At 52.2% G+C, this 13,361-nt stretch overlaps 1 protein-coding gene across 6 annotated transcripts in view; it reads right to left on the bottom strand.

The window, feature by feature from the left end:
• TMCO4 (transmembrane and coiled-coil domains 4) overlaps nucleotides 1-13,361 on the bottom strand; it is an 89,987-nt gene that overhangs the window by 39,028 nt on the left and 37,598 nt on the right. For all 6 annotated transcript variants that reach the window (XM_044769854.2, XM_044769856.2, XM_044769855.2 and 3 more), the window contains 6 exons: nucleotides 10,143-10,240; nucleotides 9,746-9,889; nucleotides 8,917-9,036; nucleotides 4,302-4,466; nucleotides 3,288-3,424; nucleotides 568-652 (listed from right to left, as the gene is read on the bottom strand). In XM_044769854.2, the coding sequence (XP_044625789.2) occupies nucleotides 568-652; nucleotides 3,288-3,424; nucleotides 4,302-4,466; nucleotides 8,917-9,036; nucleotides 9,746-9,889; nucleotides 10,143-10,240 (749 nt within the window). The remainder of the gene's footprint in view (nucleotides 1-567; nucleotides 653-3,287; nucleotides 3,425-4,301; nucleotides 4,467-8,916; nucleotides 9,037-9,745; nucleotides 9,890-10,142; nucleotides 10,241-13,361) is intronic.

The raw sequence follows: 13,361 nt of genomic DNA, 5'->3' as shown, positions 1-13,361 counted from the left end.
TGAAACCTTATTTGGCAAAGGCGTCTTTGAGAATATAATTAAATTATGCAAATGTAACTAGTTAAAGATTCTGAGATGAGATCATCCTGGATTTAGGTGGGCCCTAAATCCAATGACACTGTCCTTAGAAGACACAAGGAGAAGGCGGTGTGAAGATGAAGACAGAGATTGGAGTGCTGCATCTAAGAGCCGAGGAACGCCAAGGACCGCTGGCAGTCACCTGCAGCTAGAAGAGGCAGGAAGGACCCTCCCGAGAGCCTTAGGAGAGAGCATGGCCCTGCCGACACCTTGATTTCAGACTTCTCCCACTCCCTTCCCTCCCACTCAAGAGTGCACATCAGAACGCAGAGGTCAATGTCATTATTACAGGACTTGAGTTTATGTTCAGAAGAAACAAACCATTTTCCAAATGAGTTAACTATTTTGTCTATTTTCAAACTATTTTTAACTTTCAACTATTGTACCTAAGAACAAATTTACCAGACTCCTGACCCCTGGTCCAGAACCTCTGGCTGGGGGGGATGAACTTGGGGAGGGTTTTCACCTGTGACAATGAGCCACACTCACCTTTCTCCTGAGCCATTTCCTGCAGACAGAAGTAGATGACTCTGGCTCCCAGACTGAAGCCAATCAGGGTGACAGGTCGCCGGCCCTGGAGGAGAAAGGACACAGGTGTCTAGCGAGGGTGGGCACAGCCAGTTCCAGCAGAACATCAGCCCTGAGGAGGGGACCCTTGCACACTCCTCAGTGCCTGCCCTGCGCTTAAAGAGTCACTCATGTGCCACTGCCGGCCCCCGAGCTCTGATGTCTTAATCAGGAGAGTCTGGCCCTTACTCATGCAGGAGTGAAGCCGACAGCCAGCCTCTGGCTGGGTTAAGTCTCTTTCATCTCAAACCATTATTCAGCTGCCATCTCTTCCTCCCCAGGAGACAGGACTCATCCATCTTGTGGCAAACAGCAGCTATGAAGTGGGGCCCTGCTGGAGCCAGGGAGAGGGGGCAGAAGGGACCCCAGGGGTGATGGGTGAAAAGGCAAAGAGTGACGTTGGAGGGACAACTGTTCTGTTTCTAGATAGGAAGGTGGGACACGAAATAGTGACTTTCCATGATAAGAGAAGGTAGTAAGTTAGACGTAAAGAAGAATTTTCTGACTAAAGAACTTGTAGACAAGGCAATTCATGGGAAAAAGCAAGTTATCTGGGGCATATGGCACAAGTGTTACAAGGAAGGGAAGGAAGGAGCAGATGAGCTCCAAAGGTCCAGCCTGGTCTCAGCAGTCTATGCCTTTTCCCTGTTTTTGTGCCAACACATGTGTCCTCTCTCCCCCGACTCTCCACTTACTGCCATAGACAACCCTCCGTCAGAGAGTATTCCAATTCTGCAGGAACTTTGTGGCAAAGGCTGTCAGTCATCTCCCAAGGCCCATTCTCGCTCTGTCCTTTGGTAATAGAACTCACGAGTTTTACTGGGCACACAGCTACCCAGCCAAAGACTAAGTTTCCCTAACTCCCTGGTAGCTAGGGATGGCCACAGGGCTGTGTCCTGGCCAAGGGAGGTGACGGGAGGCAATAGGTGTGACTTCCAGGCATGCCCTTCATTCCAGCCTCTGACTGTCTGGAATGCAGATAAAATGCTAGAAGATGCATCCTGGACCACAAGAAAGAGGTTGAGGACTGAGGACGTGCAGCCACGAGATCGAAGGAGTCTGGGGTCCCAAAGCTGTAAAGCTGCCAATGTGGCAGGCCACGTAAAGAGCCCCCACGGAGGGCCCCATCCTAATTCCTGGACACTGTGAATGCATATAGCAAAGGGCCTTTGCAGATGGGGTCAAGTGAAGGATCTTGAGACAAGGAGATTATCCCAGATTATCAGAGAGCCCAACGTGATCATAAGGGTCCTTACAAGACAGAGGCGGGAGGGTCAGAGTTACACAGAAGGCGACGTGATGATGGAAGGAAAGGGTCAGAGAGAAAGATCTGAAGATGCTACACTGGCTTTGAAGATGGAGAAAGGGGACCATGACCCAAAGAACGGAGGTAGCCTTTGGAAGCTGGAAAACGCAAGGAAACAGATGCTCCCTGGAGCCTCCCTAAGGAATCCAGCCCTGTGAACCCATTTCAGACCTCTGACCTCCAGAGCTGTAAGGTAATAAATTTGTGTTGTTTTAAGCCAGCAAGGTTGCAATCATTTGTTACAGCAGCAGTGGGAAATGAATACTCATCTTACTGCTCTTGATGCTGACACCCAGGCTGTCACGTGGAAGAGAATAAACCTGCATCTCATCTAAGCCGATGCCTCTCCAGTCTTTGCCTTACAGCCAAAGCTGCCAAAGGACTTCTCTATCCTGGCAAAGATACGGGATTGGATGGGGTTATCCATTTCTCAAGCAACTTACCCATTGTGGCAGAAACTGCTGGTTTTCCCTCAATATCCATCTTCCCTTTTTCCCATAATAATTGAATTTCAGTTGGGCTCATTGCCACCCAGAATAAAGACTACATTTCCCAGCTTCTGTGGCAGTAGGTATGGTCACATGACTAGGGTCTGCCCAGTGGGATGTTGATGGAAATGCTGTAAGGCCTTTGCTTTTCCTTCTTCAGCCCTTCCCCTCTCCTGCTACTTGGAGCTCAGATGCTGGATCTTGGACCACGGGGTCAAGACCATGTACAGCAGAGCAACAAGACAGAAGGAACCCGGGCCTCTTGACCATGGCACACCATTCTGGTGTAAGACTGCCTTCCTAGGCTTCTCCACGAGAAAGAAACTTCCATCTTGTTTAAGCTACTGTTATTTTGGGTTTCCTCTCACTTGTAGCCAACACTAATTCTACCTATACAGTCATTTCTGATACTATTTCTCAAACTTGTCTCCATTCACTCAAGTTTATTTTGAAGGGGGCGGTTTCGTTTCCTTGGTAAGTACATCTTTACTGGATTCAAAATTTAAAAGCATTATGACAATTTCTCTTCCTGAGCATTTTATGTGGTCTTTGGACCACTGAAGATGTGCTCAGATGGTAGCTCTGCAGCTCTAGGAAGGAGCACCTGGGCTTGTCCATACCTGCAGGTGCCTCTGTTATTCAGTCCTCACCTAATTATCTGCTAGCGATGCACAGTCTCTAATTCCTACTGGTCCATCCTAGGACACTTTCATGACTTGAACTGGAGAGGCAACAGAGACCACCCACTCCCTCAAAACCACTGGGCTACCTCCACCTCCGTGACGTCTGTGCACAAGTCAGCTCCTCATTTCCCCTCTTGCCCCCCACCCACAGCCATTCCCAGGTACCTGCTGCCGGGAGAGCAGGATGTGGGCCAGGTGCTTGCCAACCTCTGCTGATCGATGGAGACACACCCCCCAGGGGTTGTCGATGACGTTGGCGACACTGAGGAGTGAGGCTGGTAAGGTCAGGGCAGCCACAATGCCTGGGGAGGTGGGATAGCAGTGATGAAGGCAAGGGGGCGGTCTTCGTAGAGAAGTGATTGGCTGGCTAATGGATGTCTGAGTAAATGCATGCAGAATCTTTAACTTGCCATCTGTAAGTTTTCCAAATGTTGTCAAACTGCTAAATAGCAAAGAAGAAAACTGAAGCTCACACATTTCTGACACATGAACTAGATTCCTTCTGTTAAGCACCTGTCATGTGTGAGATTCCCAAGATGGCCCCAGTTTGTCACTCCACCCTATATCCTCCCACTTTGGTTCCCAACTCTGCAGTCCCCCTGGCCTGCCCTGCCTATTCTCTCTAGGCTCAGCCATGTGACTTGCTTTGGCCAAGAAGATGTTAGTAGATGTGAGGCTTGAAATGGACTTGTGCATCCTCTCATGCACTTCTGCCATTGGTGTGGGCTAGCCCGCTGATCCTAGGAAGAGGAGGAGAAACAAATGAAGCAGAGCTGAGTCGCCCTAGTTGCCCCACACAAGGCTAGCCTGCGTCAGTGGACAGTCGCTGACCCAGAGATGCATGAGCAGACCCAGCAAAGATCAGCCAGATGCAGCCTCATGACTCCTGAGCTATTATGATAAATAACTGTTATCTTAAGTCATTGAGTTCTGGGGTAGCTTGTTATGCAGCAATAGCTGGCTGATACACAATGTGATAAGGCAATTGGCTGTTTTACCTATCCCCTCCTGACAAAGACCATAAACTTCTCACAGACAGGAATGCAGCCTTAACCTCTCCACGTTCCCAGGGCCCAGCAGAGTGCTTGGCTCCCTGAGGGCCTCAGGCATGCAAAGTACGGTACCAGTGTGGGTTGGGGGCAGTGGGCAGGCTGCTGGAAGCAGGGAAGGGGGCCTTACCAGACAACACTGTATACTTCAGGGCTTCTTGGGCCACCATGTTGGCAAGACCACTGAGGATGGTCTCCAGGGCGTTGCCGAGCTCCATCAGGTACTTGGCCTCCCAGGCCAGGCAGTACTGCTCACGGCTGTGGGCCAGGGCGGCCCACGGAGCGCTGAAGGTACCTGGGGAGAACACAGGTGGGTGAGGTCCCTCCTGTCTGTGATAGAGGAGGCCCCCCCCGCCCCTTTCCAGACAGGCTGTGATGGGGCCACTCATGCTTGGCGGGAGGACAAGAGGCCCGCCCCCTGCCAAAGAGTGGCGGTTGATAGTGAAGCAGATGACCAGCTGGAGGAGCACTCACTGCCACTCTGTGAGTCAGCAGGCCGGGAGCCGAGACCCAGCTCTTTCCTTCATTGGTAGCTGGGTGACCTTGGCACACCCCTATCCCACCCTGAGCCTCACTTGGCTTATCTGTGAGGTGGGGTGATTAATATTTCTCTCCCTTCACAGGGTAGTTGGAAGAATTAGGTGTTCAAACAATTATCCATGTAAAGCGTTCTTTCTCTCATGTGGCAGTAATTCTGGCATCAAGCTGCTGAGGACGTACAATAGGAACCCGTGACGGGACGAGCAGCTGGCTCTGTGAGTCAGCAGCATCTCATTCAACAAACACCATCTAGGAAAGAAAAGTCTGGAAGTTTGGAGCAGAGGTGTTTGAGCCCAGCTCTGCCGTGATCTTGCTGCATCACCCAATTTTTCTGAGCCTCAATTTTCTCACTTAGCAACTGGAAATGGAAGGATGACGACAGCACCACCATAGTGACTGATGTCAAGCACGAAAGTAGAACCACGACTGTCTGCCTCCGTGCTGGCCCTCCTTCTGCCCTGAGGATAGTGTCACGTCTCCAGCATGACACTCAGGCCCCCTGAGACCCGGTCCTAGCCTCCTTCCCAGCCTCATCACTTCCTGACTTACACTTTACCTTCTAGAAACACTTGCTTTTGAGCTGTTCATTCAATCATTCATGCTACCACAAATATTAACCGGGTACCTGGACTATGCCAGGCCCGGAGCCTGACCCTGAGGAGACAGGGGATGACCGTCGTAGGAAACGTCAGTGAGCATGCACTCAGCGCTGGCAGCACTGTGCTGAGGGCTCGTCACAGGGACCCTTTCACTTAATCCTCCCCTAGCCTCTGGACTGCGCACCGCCTTAGCCCCATTTCACAGGTGAGGAGCCTGAGCCATCTAGATAAAGAGCTCCCAGCCCAGGGAGGGAGAGAGATGTGTAAACACCATGTGGTCACTCTACTCTGCGAGAAGGAAAGGGGGCCGTGGGGTGCACAGAGGGACACCTGATCTGGCCCCCACGCATTTCTGCCTGTGGCCCAAGGGACCTTTCCAAACAGAAATCTCCTCCCGCTCCTGCCTAAAGCATCATTTTCCCGAGGTCACTCTTTACTTGCCCTTGAGCTTGCAGTTCAGTCACCTCCACGGGAAGCCTTCCTGGCCCTCAGGAGCTCAGATCACCCTGCACTTTCCTCCTGGGTTCTCATCCCGTCTGCAGCTAGACATTTGTTTCTGCGTCACCTGTTTCATGCACGCCTCTGCCATAGTCTGTCTGCCGAGCACGAGGTTCCCAAAGCCCAGCGAGGTGGCGTGTAGTGGGCACTCAGGAAGACACCATGAATGAATGGACAGGCGGAGCCAGCTTCCCACAGGCTGCGGGCTCTGGACGTCAGTCAGATGCCTCTACCTGTCCGAACAATAGCCCTCATCCTTAGCTATGGGTGCTACATCGACACAAGGACAAACCTGGGGCTGCTCCCTCCCCCTCTGCAGGGACCCTGTCACAGCTGTGTAACCGCTCAGAGATTAATTGTCTCTCATTACGGAGAAGGAGACGGCCAGCCTGTCTGTGGGCACAGAGCAGGGGTGTGTGTGTAGGGCATGCTGTGACGCTCGCCCAGGCTCAGAGCAGGGGGGTGTGTGTGTGTGTGTGTGTGGCATGCTGTGACGCTGGCTCTGGACCCAGCTCAGCAGCTTCCTGGTTGCATGAGTCACAGCAAGGCACACTGCCCTTCTGAGCCTCAGCTTCTCCACCTGTTATAATGGAACGCTAACATCTGACTCACAGGTGTGGTGGGGCTCGTGTGAGATGCTGCATGAAAAGCCTCATATAAACTGTAAGGCACTGTACCGCACTGGATGGCCCTGTGGCCAAGAACACGGGCTATGGAGGCAGACAAAATGGGGCTGACTCCTGCCCCTATCCCTGACTAGTAGGTGACCCTGGGCAGCCCTTATGAGCCTCGGTTTCTCCATCTGTAAAATGGGGGTGATAATGACGCCGGCCTCCTTGGCTTGAACTGAGGCACTAAGTGAGCTGATGTACACAATGCTGGGGTTAGTGCCTGGCTCCCAGCAAGCGATTAGCTACAAAGCTGTCACCCTCCTTACACACGATCCTATTTAACAGAGGAGTAGGCCGAAGAAAGTCCACCGATTCCCGTCACACACAGAAGCAAGCCTGTGAGGAGACCAGGCTCCTCTCTGGCCGTCAAGGGGACAGGAAGAGGGAACTCGTGTCCTTCCTGAACTTACTCTGGCCTGGGTATCCTTCCTTGAACCACCTCTGCCCAGGGAGCGCACCACACTCGGCTGCTGGGGGAGAACCCTGACGACAACTTCCTCCCCGCACAACGATCTTGCCCTTTGACCTGGGGTGAACCGAGGAAATGGGGGTAAAATGCTTTCCATCCTGGTCAGAATGGCAAACCCTTTGCTCAGACTCTTGCTCCTTCCTTCCTGTCTCAGTCTTTCTGGAGCATGGCATAACGAAAACAAAGGAAGAGAAACCCACGCACTGTGGGCAGGGGACCCAGATGTGAAGCCTGCATCTGCCCCTCGCCTGCCACGTGACCCCACATGCTTCCTCTTCCACCAGGTCAGGACAAGAGCAGCCCCACCTCGAGGGGGCAAGCGGATCACGTGTGGTAGAGCCCCTCGAGTTCCTGCTGTGGGTAAGTGCCTGAGTCGGGGTGGGCACGCATTAGGTGCCCAGTTATGTCAGAGCTCCGCTGTGGGGACGGGACGGCGGTCCCAAACCCATAAGGCCCTAGGAACGCCTTTAATGGGGCCTGGACATTTTCCCTCTCGCTTTCTTCTGTGTCACTGAGAAGAGCTGTGGCTTCCACCCTTGGATCCTAGAGATTTGGGAACCCAGGTGGCTCCGAGCCTGTGGTCCGGCCAGGGTGCTCCGGACTCCTCGGCCCACCCTGCTCTCTCTGAGTGACGGACTGTTTGCTGAGCCTCACCCCGGGCACTTGCAAAAGAGAGCTAGGTGGTGACTGTAGTGTGGTGTTAGACCATAAAGCCACCCTGCTTAGAATCTCCTCAAAACACACGTTCAAAGTAGAGCAGCAAAGGGAACTAATGTTTGTGCCAATTAGAAATCAGGTGCCTGCTACAAGCTACCTTAACAATCTTTTTAAGTACCGGAAAGGCAGGAAAAATTTGTTCTACTTTACAAATGATCAATGGATGGATGTGTAGGTAGATGAATGGATGGATGGATGGATGGTAGAGGGATGGAAGGATGGATGGGTGGATGGTGGACAGGTGGGTAGATGGTGGATGGATGGTAGATAGATGGATGGATGGTTGGATGGATGGTAGATGGATAGATGGATAGGTGGATCGATGGATGGATGTGTAGGTAGATGGATGGATGGATGGATGGATGGGTAGATGGTGGATGGATGGATGGGTGGATGGTGGATGGATGGGTGGATGGATGGATGGGTGGATGGTGGATGGATGGTAGATGGATGGTAGATGGATGGATGAATGGATGGATGGGTAGGTGGATGGTGAATGGATGGATGGGTGGATGGTAGGTGGATGGATGGGTGGGTGGATGGTGGATGGATGGTAGATGGATGGATGGATGGATGGATAGATGGATGGGTGAGTGGATGGCGAATGGATGGATGGATGAATGGATGGATGGATGGATGGATATATGGGTGGATGGTGGATGGATGGATGGGTGGATGGTGGATGGGTGGGTGGATGGGTGGATGGATGGGTGGGTGGATGGCGAATGGATGGATGGATGAATGGATGGATGGATGGATGGATATATGGGTGGATGGTGGATGGATGGATGGGTGGATGGTGGATGGGTGGGTGGATGGGTGGATGGATGGGTGGGTGGATGGATGGATGGGTGGGTGAATGGTGGATGGATGGGTGGGTGGATAGGTGGGTGAATGGATGGATGGTGGATTGATGGATGGATGGATGGTGGATGGGTGGGTGGATGGATGGGTGGGTGGACGGTGGATGGATGGGTGGGTGGATAGGTGGGTGAATGGATGGATGGTGGATGGGCGGGTGGATGGATGGGTGGCTGGATGGATGGATGGGTCAGTAGATGGATGTGGAATGAAGTCACCTCAGCCCTCTGAGCCTCAGTTTCTCCTCTGCAAATTAGAGCTCCCTTACCCACCCTCAAAAGACATACATAGGCAAAAGCCTAGGCCAGGGTCTGGCCCACAGCAGCAGGCCCAGCTCAGCCAATGCCCACCGCCCTCCGCATCCTCCTCTGCACCGCCCCTGGTCCTTACGGTATTTGCCGGATGCCAGCCACCCCGTGATGGCGATGGTGATGTGTAGCTGCCTGCCCTCTGTCAGAGGCAGAAATGTGAACTCTTCAATGGCCCCAACACGCTTCTTCATCTTGTATCCTAAAGACCCAGAGACAAAAACGAGAATGGAGGTGACCGGGGGCCCCGGGGAATGTCACTCGGAGTGGCCATCTGTGCTCACACACTCACAGTCAGCGCTGACTGTGTGCCCTATCTCTGAACAAACGCATCTTGCTTTGAACTCAATACAGGGAATAGGCTTCCAAAGGCCGGCCGGCCCCCGAGTGGCAGGGCTGGGGCCGGAACTCGGAGGCCAGGCTCATACCCACCACTCTGTCCTGGCTCCCTTTGTTCTCTATCCCTTTTCCTGCCCACAAACTTCCGGGGAGTAACACACTCCTCTCAGTAAAAGTGGATCAGACTGACCAAGATTCTCAGTGTGGGGAGTGACGGACCCCCTTGGGGAGTGGAGCAACAATCTGTGTGATTGGGGGGCTGTTGACAGTACGATTTGGATGAAGTCCCCCATGGGTAAACTCTGGTGAGTGACAGGTCTCTGAGGCAGCCAGCAGGCCCCATCAGATATTCCCAGGAAGTCTACACCAGGTCCAGTTTCTCACTCAGCCCTCTGCCGACCCTTGCCAAGCTGCACACTGCAGTTCTGGCGGGGCTGGGACCCAGAGTGAGAGAGCCACGTTCTCCTGTCTCCTGGAGAGCCGTCGCAGGTGAGAATCTGGGCATGTCCTTCAGGAGCCGGGCCACCCTGGCTGAAAATCCCTCGCAGCCCACCACCCCTTCTGAACCTTACCTGTCAGGCCAGCTCCAGCTGCCCCAAACAGCGAGGTCATGACGGCTATGCCGGCCACGGAGCCCAGAGCCGCTGCCCCGGCGCTGCCAATGATTGTCGCGGCTCCGGCAGCAACAAGAGGGGCAGCGAGACCCCCGGTCACGCCTGCAAGGGAAGCAGCTCGTGGTGGGTAACAGTGTGAGTGAGGATGTGGCCGTCAGCTGTCCACTCCCTTCTGAGGATGCTTCTAACAATGCCAATGAACACACTGCAGACAGGGCGCCTCCCACGTGCCAGGGGCCGCCTCCTAGCTGTTCCCCATGCGCTCTCCACTCCGGCTCCCAGCCTGGCATCATCCCTCGCTCCACACTGCCCTGGCCCACGTGCCACCGTCTCATCTCATCTGGACTGGCCTTACCGATCACCGTTCCGCCTCCGACGGTCGCCAGGCCTATCAGGAGATAGCGCTTCCATTTCCTCCGGTTTTCTCTTTTCTTCCGGGATGCCTCAGCCGTTCTGGGGGAGAAAAGGTAGGTCTTTAGGGCTGGCGGTGCCCAGGACCCCTTGAGACCACCCCGCCTCACCAACCCCCAAGCTGGGATCAAAGCTGGGTACTCTGTCATGCAGAGCAAGCTACCAAGGTCACCCTGGGCCCAGTGATGGTTTTAAAAAGCTGAAAACTTCTAAAACCCAGCTGGGGAATGCCGGTATGTGGATGCGCTACTCACCCGACGATCCGTCCTAACAGGGTTGCAATTTGAATAATGAAAAGACAAAAAAATAATAATAATAGCAAAAGAAGCACAGAAATATCTTTAAACAGATGGACCCAGAACAAGTACCAAACAGAATCACAGACTCCATCACCTCCCTCCTTCCTATCCTTGCCCCGACTCTGCCATCTGAGCCCACCTCCTGCTGGGACATTTGGAGACCAATTTTCTTCAGAATAATCATTTCCAAGATGGGTTAGAGAAAAGCCTGTACTGGGGACCTTGGCGTTGGGGAAAGAGCTAGAATGGTTCAGACTTGAAATTTAAAAGCTATAAAATGTAGCAAAAGGGAAGCATTTGGAGTGAATTGGGGTCAGGTGAATCCTGAGAATGGTCGCTGTGAGCGCTCTGGGGTTTCCCGTGGGACAGGCAGCCCTCTGTGGGGCAATTAGGAGCAGGATGAGAGACCGAGGCTGGGACGGTGTGGCCATTAGGAGCGTGGACTCTGAACTGAAGTTGGAGTTTGGACAACTCAGTGTACGGCGTGATAGCAGATGATGGTGATGAGGAAAGAAGAGCAATGGTTAACATTTACTGAGGACTCCTATGCGCCGGCTACTGTGCTTTGTAGTCCACATGGTTTATCTTCTCTTGGAAGCAGATTTATGACGGTTTCCATGTTACAGAGAGTTCAGGGATAACAGTACACACCTCCAGAGGGCAGTGTGGATCAGTGGAGAGAATGTCTGTCAAGCATTCAGCATATGGGTTGGCACATTGCAAGTGGTGACTAATACGGTGGCTGTTGTCATCATGAGACTGTATCTCCCTGAGCCTCAGTTTCCTCTTTTGTAAAATAGGGATAATAACATCCACCTTGTAAGGTTGTTGGTTTGCAAAGATTAAATTCATTCCTTCGTCATACATTCAATCAACAAACTTTTTTTTATTTTTATTTTTTATTTTGCTGAGGAAGATTTGCCCTGAGCTAACATCTGTGCCAATCTTCCTCTATTTAGTACGTGGGTTGCTGCCACAGCAAGGCCACTGATGAGTGGTGTAGGTCTGTGCCCCAGATAGTGAGAAATAATCCATCCTCCAGCCATCAAAAGAAATGGGGTTTGAGCTGGGCCTTTGGGGACCCGCCATGCTTTTGGTTCTCTGCCAGCTCATGTCAACTAGCATCTTCCTAAGCACCTCTGGGTGTACAGCACAGCACTTCTCAGTTGCTTCGCTACAGAGAAGCGGAAACCAAAGATAAAAATCTCCGTGCACACTGTGGGTGCTGGTTTTCCATGAGTGAATTCATGCCATCAGCCGTGTGGGACGAGGCTGAGCCGCATGCATCCAGCCACGTGGAAGGCAGAATGGTGACTGAGAGCGTGGGTTCTGATGTTAGAATTCAAACCCTGTAAACACAGGATTTATGTTTATACTGTGGGGGATTGGAATTGGCCACCCCAAGATATGTCTCTGTGGCATGAGGATTATTTTGGGCTGGTTACTTTTAAAAACTGCAGACATGAGAGAAACTCTGAAAACTAGAGTTTACTTACCCTTTGTTAAGAGACATTTATATGTGTAAAGGAAACCTCCATCTGTAAAGGTGTCTCCTTCTCTGCACCAGGAAGAAGGGGGATGACCTTTTCTCTAGAAACTCTTATCAACGCAGAAGGCAAGGACTTAAATTTGCATAGGAACATTACTTTACTGTGCTTTTCTTGTAATCTCGTGTAATTGACTCCTCCCACCCCAACATCCTCCTTTGTCTTTAGCTGAGGATGGTATTTAAGGGGCGAGCTTCTGCCATTTTGGAGAGTTGCTCAGTTTGCCTGAGCCTCTCCCATGTATTCATGTTATAAAGCTTTGCTTGACTTTCTCCTGTTATTCTGCCTCATGAGAATTTAATTCGTTGTTCGGCCAGCAGGACCCAGAGTGGGTAGAGGAAATGTCTTCCTCCCCTGCAACACACATCCTGCCTCAGCTGTGGTGGTTGTGTGCCACCATTCAGCGGACACTCAGCTATCCCTCCCCACACCGGTCCTCCCTACAGACAGGTTATGCACCCCTGCCCTGAACTGAGTGCTCCCACGACCCACCTTAGCCAATGAACTGTAGGTGGAAGGGCCAGGTGCCACTTCTGGCAATTGCTTTAAGAGTGAGTACAGGGGCCTGACAAGACTCCTTTTGTTCTGCCCTGAGACCAGCAAGGTTCCAGATAGAGGTCACTCTGTCAACCTGGGACCCAGGACCAAGAGAGTGTGGACCAAAGCCACAGCCAAGCGGCAACGGGCTTAGAGCATGAACAAGAAATGCTCCTTTGTTGCTGTAAGCCATCGAGAGCTGAACGTCATTTGTGACTGCAGCAAAACGTAGCCTATTCTGACGCATAGAGCCACTGACTAACTTTGTGACTAGGCACCAATTCCTTGTCCCATCTGAGTTTCCTCACCAACAAGTGGGGATGATGATAGTACTTAATTCCAGGGGCACCGTGCGGACTCAGGGAGATCAGCCACACACAGTGACTGGCATATAATAACCGCTCAATGTTTGTTGCCACTATCATTCCTTCCATTGTTACGATAACTTCCTCCTAAACACAGGCTGGAGATACACTTTGGCCCCTAATTGCCAGCATCATTCCGTGCAAATAGGAAGGCTGGAAACAGTTGCTTTTGGCAGAGTTCAAGGCCTGAGGAAAAATTCATGCTGCTGAGGACGTATGATAGGAACCCGTGACAGGACGAGCAGCCGGCTCTGTGAGTCAGCGGCATCTCATTCAACAAACACTGCCTGAGAAGGAGTCTGGAAGTTTGGAGCAGAGGTGTTTGAGCCCAGCTGTGCCATGATCTTGCCGGGTCACCCAATTTTTCTGAGCCGCAATTTTCTCACTTAGCAACTGGAAATGGAAGGACGATGAC

This window comes from Equus asinus, chromosome 5, assembly GCF_041296235.1.
Source record: "Equus asinus isolate D_3611 breed Donkey chromosome 5, EquAss-T2T_v2, whole genome shotgun sequence".
NCBI classification, from domain to species: domain Eukaryota; kingdom Metazoa; phylum Chordata; class Mammalia; order Perissodactyla; family Equidae; genus Equus; species Equus asinus.
This window is presented reverse-complemented; position numbering and strand designations above follow the sequence as displayed.